Genomic DNA, 12,556 nt, shown 5'->3' with positions numbered 1-12,556 from the left:
CTTTTCCAGGCCTTATCACCAAGAGCCCTGTTCACGTTTTATTGTCAAGATAAATGCACTTATTTTGGGAAATAATTTTAAAGTAATTGATGTAATAAGCATTCTCACTGTTTAAATGATTTCTCGTAAGGTAAAGGTAGTTTTCCACTTAGATCTCTATCTTTTATGTAAAGCCAATCCTGTCTATGTAAAGCCAATCCTGTCTATGTGTAACTTACTACATTTTACCTATGGTCATTCCCACTAAGGATGCGATATTATTTTTTAAAAAAACACTTTTAAGTACTTTAAATATGTTGAAAAATAGAAGGACCAATTTAGAGCCCTGACCTAAGAAATAATACATCCAGGTTCAGCCCCGCAAATGGGTCTTTCAATAGGTGAAGATCAACTAGAACATAACTGACTTTCACAGTTTTATTATTAATTGTTCTTCAGTTTAGTACTAATCTGACAATCAGGCCTAGTTAGACAACATTTCATTCTGACTCCCTGGGTTTTATACAAAATGCTTTAGGAGAAAGTTTTAATAAAACACTATAAAATATTAATTTTCTGTAGTTTATAGTTCTTAGCATTAAAGGTGTTCTGTTATACTGAACATAAAAGTAAAGTAATCCTATTACGCAAAGATGCAGTTTGGATTCTATTTCATTAAGTCACTGCTGCTTTTGCTGCTAAATACTGCCACAATTCAGTGGAAAGGCAAGTTGAAGAAGCTATGCTTCACTTGCTTCACACAGAGGTTCCATTAGGCATTCAGTTGGCTATTCTTTTTTCATTGAAAGAATAAACTTTCACATACCCTTTCTCTGTGACTACTTCTTTCCCAATATATGGGTCACATATAATCTGAAAAACTTAAATAACAAATGTACATTTAAAAAAAAATTTATACTCAAGAAATCCCTATCTCTATTAATCCAATTTAATCTGCTCGATCAGATACTTAAATTTTGCTGCAGAATAATTCTTTTAAAAGCAATATTGTACTGAATTACCAATCCAAGATTTCCTTTTATATACACATCCTAAATTAAACTCTTTGAGATGTAGAATTTCTTACAACATATTATGTGCAAAATAACTTTTAACCACAAAACTTTAAACAAGTGCTACATTTAAAATCAAGCAACATCCAATACTCCAGCAGCCACGAGTTGCCGTGAGAGCCAGTCCAACCCTTCATACAGTCCCATACCACTTCGAGCATCACAGCCCTGAATATACCAGCTACGGCCACAGCACAGTTTATGGAGACTGAGAAGTTCGGTGATTTCTTCTACTGACAGAGCTCCAGCAACGTCCTGAAAGATATATAGACATCAGAATTTTTTTTAATCAGTGCATCAAAATTATAATTTTTCTAATTATTACTATTTATATAGAATTCTGTTGGTACTATTCTAACAGAAACCTAAAGTTAAAACCTGGAATCACCTTTCAGTAATTATTCTGAGATTAATAAGAATAGAAAAAGACAGAGTTTGAGTTAAAACCATTTATTTATTTATAATATATCTAGTTTGTAGGAACAGCCTTACAATGAAATCAATAAAAGCCATGCAACTTGAATAAAAGATACCGCCTGAGTCATTATAAGGCAACAACTTACAAGAAAAATTAACATATGTATATCATAAAAATGGCTTATATATACAAAGTTTATATAATGAAGAGCCTTATTACACTCCCACTCCAAACACCCCCGAACACCCCTACTTCTCAGAAGCAACCCCCACTAACAATTTCTTTAATATTTTTCCAGAAAATTTCCATGCACATTCATGCAAATAAACTGGAACATATTCTAGTTTTTTCGTTTTTTACTTTACACACATCTTGAAGATAGATATCTTTCCATTATCAGGACAAGCGTATTTTCCGCATTATTTTTAACATCTTAATTGCATTCCACTGTGAAGGTGCAACGTAATTTTCTTAACCAGTCCTACACTAAATATTTAGATGGAAGTCATGTGCTCATGTGCATAAATACATACATATACATATTTTCACATATATACATTTGCAAAATTAGCTGTCGGATAACCTTAAGATATTAGTTTGCAGGATACATTACTGGAGGTAGAATTGCCGCGTAAAAGGGTGTATGCGTCTAAAACTTTGACAGGTATTGCCAAATTGCCCTCCAAGAAAGTGTCTCAGTTTAATAACCACACCAACAGTGTGCATCTGAGGATTATCAAACATTTTTGTCTTTAACAATGATAGGTGGAAAATGGTATTTCACTTTGTCTTATTTGCATGTCTTTAATCATAAGTAAAGCAAAGTGTACCAACTCTTAATTTAGTTTGCCTTTTTTTTTTTTTTTATTATGGGGAAAATCCTTTATTCTTCATCCAACTCTTCCTTCTTCTTACATCTTAAAAGCATTCTCATCCTCCTAGAAGCTTAGGCTCAAGATCTAGGGTTCTTCAGCTAACTCCCTGTCATTCATCCTCCCCATTTGGTCATCAAATTCTAACAATTCTACTTCCATGAAGTCTGCTTCCATAAAGTCTGCTTCTATTCCTCTACTTCAGGATCTTGTTAACTCTCTCACTTGAATTACTGCAGCAATTTCCTGCTTCTCCCTGTCTCTAGTCCTTTGCCCCTGCTTAATTCTACATTCTACTCCCAGGATTACAGTCTTAAAAACACTGATATGATATTATCACCAACTAGTCCAAAAACCTTTTCATGGTTCTCCTTTGCTCACATAATAAAACCTAAATTTCTCAGTCTAGCCTTGTCAGGCCTTCACAACATAGCCTCATCTGTTATTCTAGATTTTCTTCATCCTCCACCTGCCCCTCACATATAGATCTGCTTGATACTCCCTAAAAATACTCATGCTTTTATATTCTCTGCCTGCAATGTTCTTTCCTTCACATACTGACTCAAAATCTTATCCATAATTTCAACTCTTATCATAATTTCAACTCAAATCCTACTTTTTACAGATCTTACAAGATGCCACCTTTAGAACTACTCTCTAATTTACCATAACACTTTGTTAATATTATTGAAGTTACTTACCAGTTTTTTTGTATTAGCATCTCATATATATTTACTTACATGTTTACTTACATACATAGAAGTTTCTGGTGACCATCAACTACCTTATTTCTTTTTGTATACTCTAAGGTACTGAGCATAGCACTTTCCACATCGATTGTACTCAAAATACAAAGCAGAAATTTCTTAAATATCTATTGAGTTATTTCTCTTTTGAAATCTTTCCAGCTACATTATGACGTGGAATGCACAAAACTACTAAAATAAATATTCTGAAATACAAATGTGTTACCTGTTTGTTAGCAAAAATCAGGAGCAAAGCATCTCGGAGTTCTTTTTCTGTTAACAACTTTGCAAGTTCACTGTGTGCTTCACTAACTCTGTCTCTATGACTGCTATCAACAACAAATACAACAGCTACCAAAAAAAGATGACAAAAATATTCAATTAATCACTTGTTAAGTTTTAGAAAACGAACCAAATATTTTAATGCTCTCCTTATTATGAATAGTTAATCTACCATCACTATTTTTACAGAAAAGCTGCCTATGATTACAGAAGCACCTAGCAATAATTAACAGTATGATCTCAAGTAGTTCACATAACTTTTCAGCTTTCATTTCCCCATCTATAACAGGATTTCCAACACTTGCTCTACCAAACACAAATTGCTGTGTATATCAATTAATATGTTTCTCTTAATGAATGAAAATGTACCTCTTATGATCCACCTACTGATGCTACTTGTTGTCTGGTTACTACTTCCTTTACCAAAAGATAACCTTTTAAAAATAAGTGAATCACCATCTTTCTCTCTCCAAAGTATTCTCTCTAGGTGTCTAGCAAGCACCTTCCACATAGACTGTACTCAAAATACACAGCAGAAACTTCATAAATATCTATTGAATTGATTCTCTTTTGAACTCTTTCCAGCGACCTTATAGTAGCTAAACATCCCCAGACTTTCAGCCATTATTCAGGTTCAAAAATCCCATTTTTTCCACATTAATCACTGGTTTATACTAAAATCCCAAAATAAAAATAATCTAGTCTCTCTTCTAGGTGGCAAGTAGGATGACATACAGAACAGGTGGCATAAACATAAGCTTCATGTTGAGTCTAGGAGGCAAAAGCATAGAATGGGGCCCAAATGTGAATAAATGCTAAATGGAACATATGTGATAGAACACAGTTTGGTCAAAAGCAAGCCACTGTAGGTTCTGCAGATAACAGCTGACTATGAATGAAATGAGGAATGGAGCTATTGATACATTATAATGGGATAAACGTAGAATTGACTTGAATAGAGCAGCAGAACCATACGCCACAAATGCTACTCCATAGCACAATATTGCTAGCAAACTCAGAAGAATACTAATAATATATTTTATTAAGAACAGCAAGAAGTAAGTACTTTTAATTGCCTACATATCTAAATATGGTTTTTATTCTATAATTATGGTTTTTTATGAAATAAACCAAAGTACAGATCCCAGTCTTTCCACCTTCATTTTTTGAATAATGTGGGACTGGCTACCAATATTTAAAGGTATAGTCAAGTATTTAATCAATGCTTAAATATCAGCTCTACAAATCAATGCACTGAAAATTGGCATCCTGAAAATCTGAAAAATTAAGATGTCATTTTTCACTCTTACCTTGGGTATTGAGGTAATAATGTTTCCACAATGGTCTTAATTTGTGTTTTCCACCTACATCCCAAATAGTGAACTTTAGATTTTTATATTCTACAGTTTCCACATTAAAACCTGTTTTTAAAAAAAGTTACTTTAATACTGAACTTATATTTACAATGAGTGACACACCAAACATAGGCAACCCCATTTATAATTGTGACTTACAAATTATCTTCATACAGCAATATCTACTGCTGTCCAACCAACTCCACTCCTAATAAAACTACATGAGGAATGTATACCTGTAACAGCTGTTAGCCCTCTAAACCTCCACCAGGGTCCTTAAGACCTTGAAACCCAAGTACCTGCCAGCTTTGCAAGACTACCACCCCATCACCCCTAACCCTCAGCCAGAGTCACCAATCCTTTATTCCTTCCAACTCTCCCACCAATACTCCTAAGTGTCCCACCATCCACATTACAATTCCACAGCCAGTGAATCTTGCATTTTTTTCTCTGAAATGCTGGTGTCTTACAGCCAAAAAAGAGCCCACCTCCATGCCAGACTGGCATAAAATAAGACCCTGAGAACTCAGCTTAAACTAGGGTTTGTCTATAAAATGTCCATTGAAGCAATACTCATACTTACCAATTGTTGGAATAGGCTGCATGAACTCATCCTGTTTTAACTTAAACAAAATAGTAGTTTTTCCAGCACCGTCTAATCCTAACGTAACAACTCGAATTTCCATTTTTGGTCCAATGTGAACTCTATTGTCCTATAATTTAAAAAATTTTAAATCTTTTTATTTTGATATGGAATTAGAAAGTATTAACATTTACACTTTAATATAAAATACCTCTGTTAATTATTTGCTTATCTCCTACTCATTCCTCAGCCCTTTGAAATCTGAGTTATATTCCCAAAATACCCTGAATTTCATCTTCTCAGAGAGATGAATCACTCCTCGTTGCTACATCTCTCCTTAATAAAACTGACTACATTGTTTTTGTGTAAATTTTAAAAATGCACACACCCACTTAATTTTCCCAGATTTTCTAGCTCAATTGAATTTTCAATATATTAAAAATGAAAACTGCTCACTTCCCAGAATTATCCACTGTTAACAATTTCATATATAACCCCCCAGACATTTTCCTATGCACACATTGGTTTATATACACACACACACACACAAATATATACTGTAAAAAAAATAATAAATTAAAAAAAAAAAACCCATACACACTGAAAATAACTTTTTACACTTAACAGTATATTATGGAATCCTTTCATTTCAAAACATACATTTTTCTTTCAATTGCTTCATTATATTCCATGAACCACAATTTAACCAATCCCAACTGATAGATATTAGGTCACCTCTGATTTTTTGACATTATAAATAATGCTGCAATAAACATACTTGTATATATTACTAGCTACATAACCTCTCTGCCTCACTTCTTTCATCTATAAAATGAAGATAAAAATAGTACCAAACTTACAAAGGATTTCATGTAAAATACATGTAAAAGTAATTATAACAGCTCCTGGCATATGATGAGTGCTATATAAGTGTCAGCAGATATTATTTCGCTTCCTCATTTCAGTACTCTTTTCTTGGCTTTTATGATACAAAATTTTCCTGGTTTTCATCCCACCTTTTTGGATGCTCCCTCTCATTTTCCTTTTATCCACTTCTTAAATGCTGGTATTTTTTTTTTTTTTTTTTGTGAGGAGGACCAGCCCTGAGCTAACACGCGATGCCAATCCTCCTCTTTTTTGCTGAGGAAGACTGGCCTTGGGCTAACATCCGTGCCCATCTTCCTCTACTTTATATGGGACGCAGCCACAGCATGGCTTAACAAGCGGTGAGTCGGTGCATGCCCAGGATCAGAACGGGCAAACCCCGGGCCACCGCAGAGCGCACGCACTGAACTGCTTGCACCACTGGGCCAGCCCCCTAAATGCTGGTATTCTTAAGAGTCGTTGTGAGGCCTGCTTCTCATTCTACATAGTCTCATTTACTCCATGCACGTCAATTACCATCTATATAAGGATGGCTCCCAAATCTACACTTCAGTCCAGTCCTAAGCCTAAGAAATAAAACAATATATGGATAAGAATACCTCTGTGAGAACTCTAGAACTCGAGAGACCAGCTGAGAAGCTACAGCACCCAGGCCAACATAAAACCAGGAAGGGATTCCAGCAAAAAGGGTAGGAAAATTCACAGAATTCTGTGCACCTGTCTGTGCCCCTACCCTACCTGGCATAGCATGATGCAACCAGAGGAAAACTCTCATACGAGACTCCTTCCCTGGGACAGAAACAAAAGAGTGGACTGAGGAACGTTCTGGCTTATCTGGGGGCTGCCCTAGAGACTGGTTTCTGTTTCACCTGACTTGGACCTCTTAGGGACTGGCAGTAGAGTCTGAAAGCCACTGGAAACAGAGGCAAGGATATGTCATGTTAGAGCTGTAGTTCTGCAGAGAGCCCATGGAAGCAAGAGATTATTGGCCTTTGAGAAGACGTAAGGGCAAGCTGCTTAGGGAATCTGAGACAGGTAAAAAGCACACGCACAAGCTCAGAGAAGACACATCCCCACAAAAGGTTTAAGAAGTCCTAGAATCTCTAGCTGGGCTGATAAGTGAAGTCCTCCCAGGCATGAAGCTAGTCCATAAAGATTGGGAGAAGTGATTGCTTTTTAAAAATGCCTAAATCTCAACAAAAGATCACAAAGTGTATAAAGGAACAGGGAAACACAGCCCATTCAAAGGAACAAAATAAAATTCTAAAAACTGACCCTGAAGAAATTCAGATCTATGAGCTGCTGGACAAAGAATTTAATATAACTGTCAGAGAGATGCTCAATGAGCTAAAAGAAACACAGACAAGTAAATAAAATCAGGAAAATGATGAATGGACAAAATGAGAATATCAACAAAGAGAAACGTCAAAAAAGAACTAAACAGAAATTCTAGAGCTGAAAATATAATAACTGCACTGAAAAGTTCACTAGAGAGTTTCAACAGCAGACTTCACCAGGCAGAAGAAAGAATCGGCAAACTCAAAGACAAGTCATTTGAAATCATCAAGTTAGAGGAACAAAAAGAAAAAACATGAAGAGAGCCTAAGGGACTTATGGCACACTAATAAGCCAACCAACATCATGAGAGTCCCAAAAGGAGAAGAAAGAAAGAAAGGCACAGACAGCTTATTTGAAGAAATAATGGCTGAAAGCTTCTCAATCTGAAGAGAAAAATGGACATAAAAATTCTAGAAGCTCAATGTATTCCAACAGGATAAACTCAAAGAGACCCACACTGAGACACATTATAATCAAACTGTCAAAAGTCAAAAACAAAGAGGGGCCAGCGGGGTGATACAAGCGGTTAAGTGCGTGCGCTCCACTGCGGCAGCCCAGGGTTCGCCGGTTCGGATCCCAGGCGTGCATGGATGCACTGCTTGGCAAGCCACGCTGTGGTGGCGTCGCATATAAAGTGGAGGAAGATAGGCATGGATGTTAGCCCAGGGCCAGTCTTCCTCAGAAAAAAAAAAACAAAACAAAAAAACAAAGAGAGAATCTTGAAACAGCAAGAGAAAAGTGACTCATCACATACAAGGGAGCTTCCATAAGATTATCAGCCAATATCTCAGCAGAAACTTTGCAGGCCAGAAGGGAGTGGGATGATATATTCAAAGTGCTGAAAGAAAAAAAGCTGTCAACCAAGAATGCTACATAAGGCAAAACTGTCCTCCAAAAATGAAGGAAATGTTAAGACTTTACCAGAAAAACAAAAGCTGAGGGAGTCATTACCACTAGACCCCCTCTACAAGAAATGATAAAGGGCTCCTTCAAGTTGAAACAAAAGGATACTGGACAACAACAGGAAACCATATGAAAACATAAAATGGTAAAGGTAAATACATGGACAAATAATAACCTTTATTATTGTGATTTTGGTGCATAAATTTATTTATAGAACTAAAATAACAAAAACATGAAAAATACTATAAGCCTGTGTTAATAGGTATACAATATATAAAGATGTAATTTGTGACATCATTGATGTAAAGGGGAGGGGGTGGAGCTGTAAAAGAGGCGAGTTTTTTTATGCAATTGAAGTTAAATTGTTATTCGTTTAAAATAGAATGTTTTCTGCCAGGCCTGCCCTGTGCGCATCTCCCTGGCATTCTCTGCAGCCAAGGCTGTCCGTGTCCCCCCAACCCACCCCACCTCTCTCTGGGCCCACAACCCTGCATGTTAGTTCTTCCCTTCCCCAGGGGTATTTCTTCCTGGCCTCAGGAATGTATTTCCAAATGACCAAAGTAAAATAGCCTTCTTGAAAAAAACAAAAAATAAAATAGAATGTTATAAGTAAGATGTTTTATGTGCAGACATACCTCAGAGATATTGTGGGTTCAGCTCCAGACCACTACAATAAAGCGAGTATTTCAAAGCAAGTCACACAAATTTTTTGGTTTCCAGTGCATATAAAAGTTATGTTTACACTATACTGTAACCTATTAACTGTGCAATAGCATTGTATGAAAAAATACTTTATTGCTAAAAAATGCTAACCATCATCTGATCCTTCTGTGAGTTGTAATCTTTTTGCTGCTGGAGGGCCTTGTAAAAAATGCACTATCTGCAAAGCGCAATTAAAGTGAAGCACAATAAAACGAGGTATGCCTATAACCGCAATGGTAAACACACAAAAAAAATCCATAGAATATACACAAAAGGAAATGAATCACAAAAGGGAATCAAACCATGTTACTACAAAGAAATCAATAAAACACAAAAGAAGGCAGTAAAAGGAAAAGAGAGAGAAAAAAAGCTATAAGATATACAGGAAACAATAAAATGGCAATAGTAAGTCCTTAGCTATCAATAATAACTTTACATAGAAATGGACTTAACTCAATTAAAAGACATAGTTTGACTAAATGGATTAAAAAAACAAGATCCAACAATATGCTGTCCATAGGAGACTCACTTTATATCTAAGGATAGACACAGGTTGAAAGTGAAAGGATAGAAAAAGATATTCCATGCAAATCAAACTCAAAAGAGTGCAGGGGTGGCTCTTTAATATCAGATAAAATAGACTTAAGTCAGAAACTGTTATAAGAGATAAAGAGGGTCATTATATAATGATAAAGGGTAAATTTATGAAGAAGATATAACAATTATAAATATTTGGATTATAAAATATATGGGTTAAAGCCCTAAACATGAGACCCAAAACTAAAACTCCTAGAAGAAAACGGGAAAAGCTTCATAACATTGGATTTGGCAATGATTTCCTCGGTATGACACCAAAAACACAGTTAACAAAAGCAAAAATTAGACAAATGGGACAGTATCAATCTTAAAAACTTTTGTGAATCAAAGGACACTCTCAAAAGAGTGAAGAAGCAACCTATGCAATTGGAGAAAATATTTGCAAATCATATATCTGATAATGGATTCATATCTAGAACATACAAAGAAAGAACTCCTATAACTCGACAACAAAAAATCAAATAACTCGATTAAAAAATGGGCAAAGGAATTGTGCACAAGTTCTCCAAAGAAGATATAAAATGACTGACAAGCATGAAAAGATGTTCAACATCTCTAGTCATCAGAGAAATACAAATCAAAACCACAATGAGATATCACCTCACACCCATTAGGATGGCTACTATCAAAAACAGAAACAGAAAATAACAAGTACTGGTGAAAATGTGGAGAAATTGGAACACTTGTGCACTGTTGGTGGGATTATAATATGGTGCAACCACTATGGAAAACCGTACAGCATTTCCTCAGAGAACTAAAAATAGAACTACCATATGATCCAGTATTCCCACTTCTGGATATATATATATAAAAGAATTGAAAACAAGGTCTCAAAGAGGTATTTGCACACCCATGTTCATAGCAGCACTAGTCACAATAGCCAAGAGGAAGTAACCCAAATGTCCATCAATGGATTAATAAACAAAATGTGGTATATACAAACAATGGAATATCATTTAGACTTAAAACAGAAGGAAATTCTGTCAAATGCTACAACATGGATGAACTTTGAGGACATTACGCTAAATGAAATTAGCCAGTTATAAAAAGACAAATACTGTAGGATTCCACTTATATGAGGTATTTAAAGTAGTCAAATTCAAAGAAACAGAAAGTAGAATGGTGGTTACCAGCAAATGGTGAGAGGAGAGAAAAGGGGAGTTTTTTTATAAGGTATAGAGTTTCAGTATTGTAAGATGAAAAATTTCTGGAGATCTGTTTTACACAATGTGAGTATACTTAATAATACTGAACTATACACTTAAAAATGGATAAGAGGGTAAATTTCATATGTTTTTTACCACAATAAAAAAAATGTAGTGCATCCTCACAATAAAGTACCTTGCAGCTATAAAAAGGAACAGAAAATGTCACTGCATACTGCTATGGAGTGATCTCCAGGATGTACACTTAAGTGAACAGAGCAAGGTGGAGAAGTGTGTAAGGTAGTCTACCTTTAAATGTGGAGGATGTGCATACAAATATATAAACATATTTCTCTATATTTTTTTAAATGATGAACAAAAGTAAGGAAAAATTCTTAATGGTTTTCTATGGGGAAGGGAGGAAATGGATGGAGGGGTCAGGGATAGAGCTTGACTTCTCTGAATAAACCTTGCTTTGTAGATTTGACTCTGGACCATGTAAATATTTCACATAATTATAAAACAAAATTAAATGTGAGAAAAAAACAGTCCCTAAAAATAAAAAGCAAAATGGAACACATGAACCTTTTTAAATTAGGGGAAACCCACTTTAAAAGAGACCAAAATATATCAACTAAGTGCCAAGTACAGGCCTTGTTTGGATTCTGTCAAAAAAAAAAACAAAACAATTTTTTTAATAATCTGGGAAATTTGAATATTAACTGAATAATGGGTAATATTAGAGATTTATTAATAAATTTTTGAGGTGTGATAACAGTATTTTGGCTATGTTTTTAAAGAGAGTCCTTACCTTTTAGAGATACACCTGAAAATATTTCATAGATGAAATGATATGAACTTGGGATGAAATGATATGTTGGGATTTGTTTCAAAATAACCTGAGAGACTGTAGGTAGAAAGGGGAATAGGGAAAAGAGTACATGAAATAAAAAGTTTTTAATTGTTAAAGTGGGTGATGGGTACAGGGAGATTCATTACTACTTTCTATTTTCCACTGATAAAAGTTTTTTTTTAAATCCTATGATTCATGAATTTCTTAGTGTCTCTTCAAGCTGATTATCAAAGAATGTAAAACAATCATGATTTGTTAGAAAACATACCTAAAAATGAAGTACAGTACATTACCTTGGTAAAAGTGACAGGGATGCTGGCATCCAATTGAATGTGATCTGCACCCTCTGTAAACTGCTGCTGCTGTTTTTGCAATGTTTCTAGTAACCTTGTAATTTCTTGTTTTGCCAAGACAACTCTACAATCATCCTAGAAAAGACAAGACAGTATTTCTTGTGAACTTATTAAAGGAATAAGGAAAAAAGAGATAAGACCAAAACTCAAGAAAAGCTCATTTAACGTTACAATATTCAAAGTTAACTTAAATATAAATTTGCCTAGGATAATAATTGGGCATTAATAAACAATTTAAGAGTCTATCAACAGAAGAATAAATAAATGAATTAAGGTATAGTCACAAATGCAACAGTATACCACAAGGAGAATGAACCACAATTACATGTGATGATATGAATTTCACAAACATAATGTAGAGTAAAAGAAGAAATGACATGAAAAGTTCATATTGCATGATTCCATTTATATTAATTACCAAAACAAGCACAAATAAGCTATGCATTAGAAGTCAGAATAGTAGTTTATCCTT

General features: G+C 34.8%; 1 protein-coding gene across 2 annotated transcripts in view; it reads right to left on the bottom strand.

Moving 5' to 3' along the window:
- Positions 1-190: 190 nt before the first annotated feature.
- TRIM23 (tripartite motif containing 23) overlaps positions 191-12,556 on the bottom strand; it is a 30,087-nt gene continuing 17,721 nt past the window's right edge. Inside the window, exons 7-11 of one of the 2 annotated variants that reach the window (XM_058563978.1) lie at positions 12,025-12,159; positions 5,309-5,438; positions 4,681-4,791; positions 3,315-3,439; positions 191-1,307 (exon numbers count right to left, since the gene is read on the bottom strand). In XM_058563978.1, coding sequence (XP_058419961.1) covers positions 1,128-1,307; positions 3,315-3,439; positions 4,681-4,791; positions 5,309-5,438; positions 12,025-12,159 — 681 coding nt within the window. In that variant the 3' untranslated portion in view covers positions 191-1,127. The remainder of the gene's footprint in view (positions 1,308-3,314; positions 3,440-4,680; positions 4,792-5,308; positions 5,439-12,024; positions 12,160-12,556) is intronic. The other variant, XM_058563980.1, reaches the window with a different exon arrangement.

This window comes from Diceros bicornis, chromosome 20 (genome assembly GCF_020826845.1).
Source record: "Diceros bicornis minor isolate mBicDic1 chromosome 20, mDicBic1.mat.cur, whole genome shotgun sequence".
Taxonomy (NCBI): domain Eukaryota; kingdom Metazoa; phylum Chordata; class Mammalia; order Perissodactyla; family Rhinocerotidae; genus Diceros; species Diceros bicornis.
This window is presented reverse-complemented; position numbering and strand designations above follow the sequence as displayed.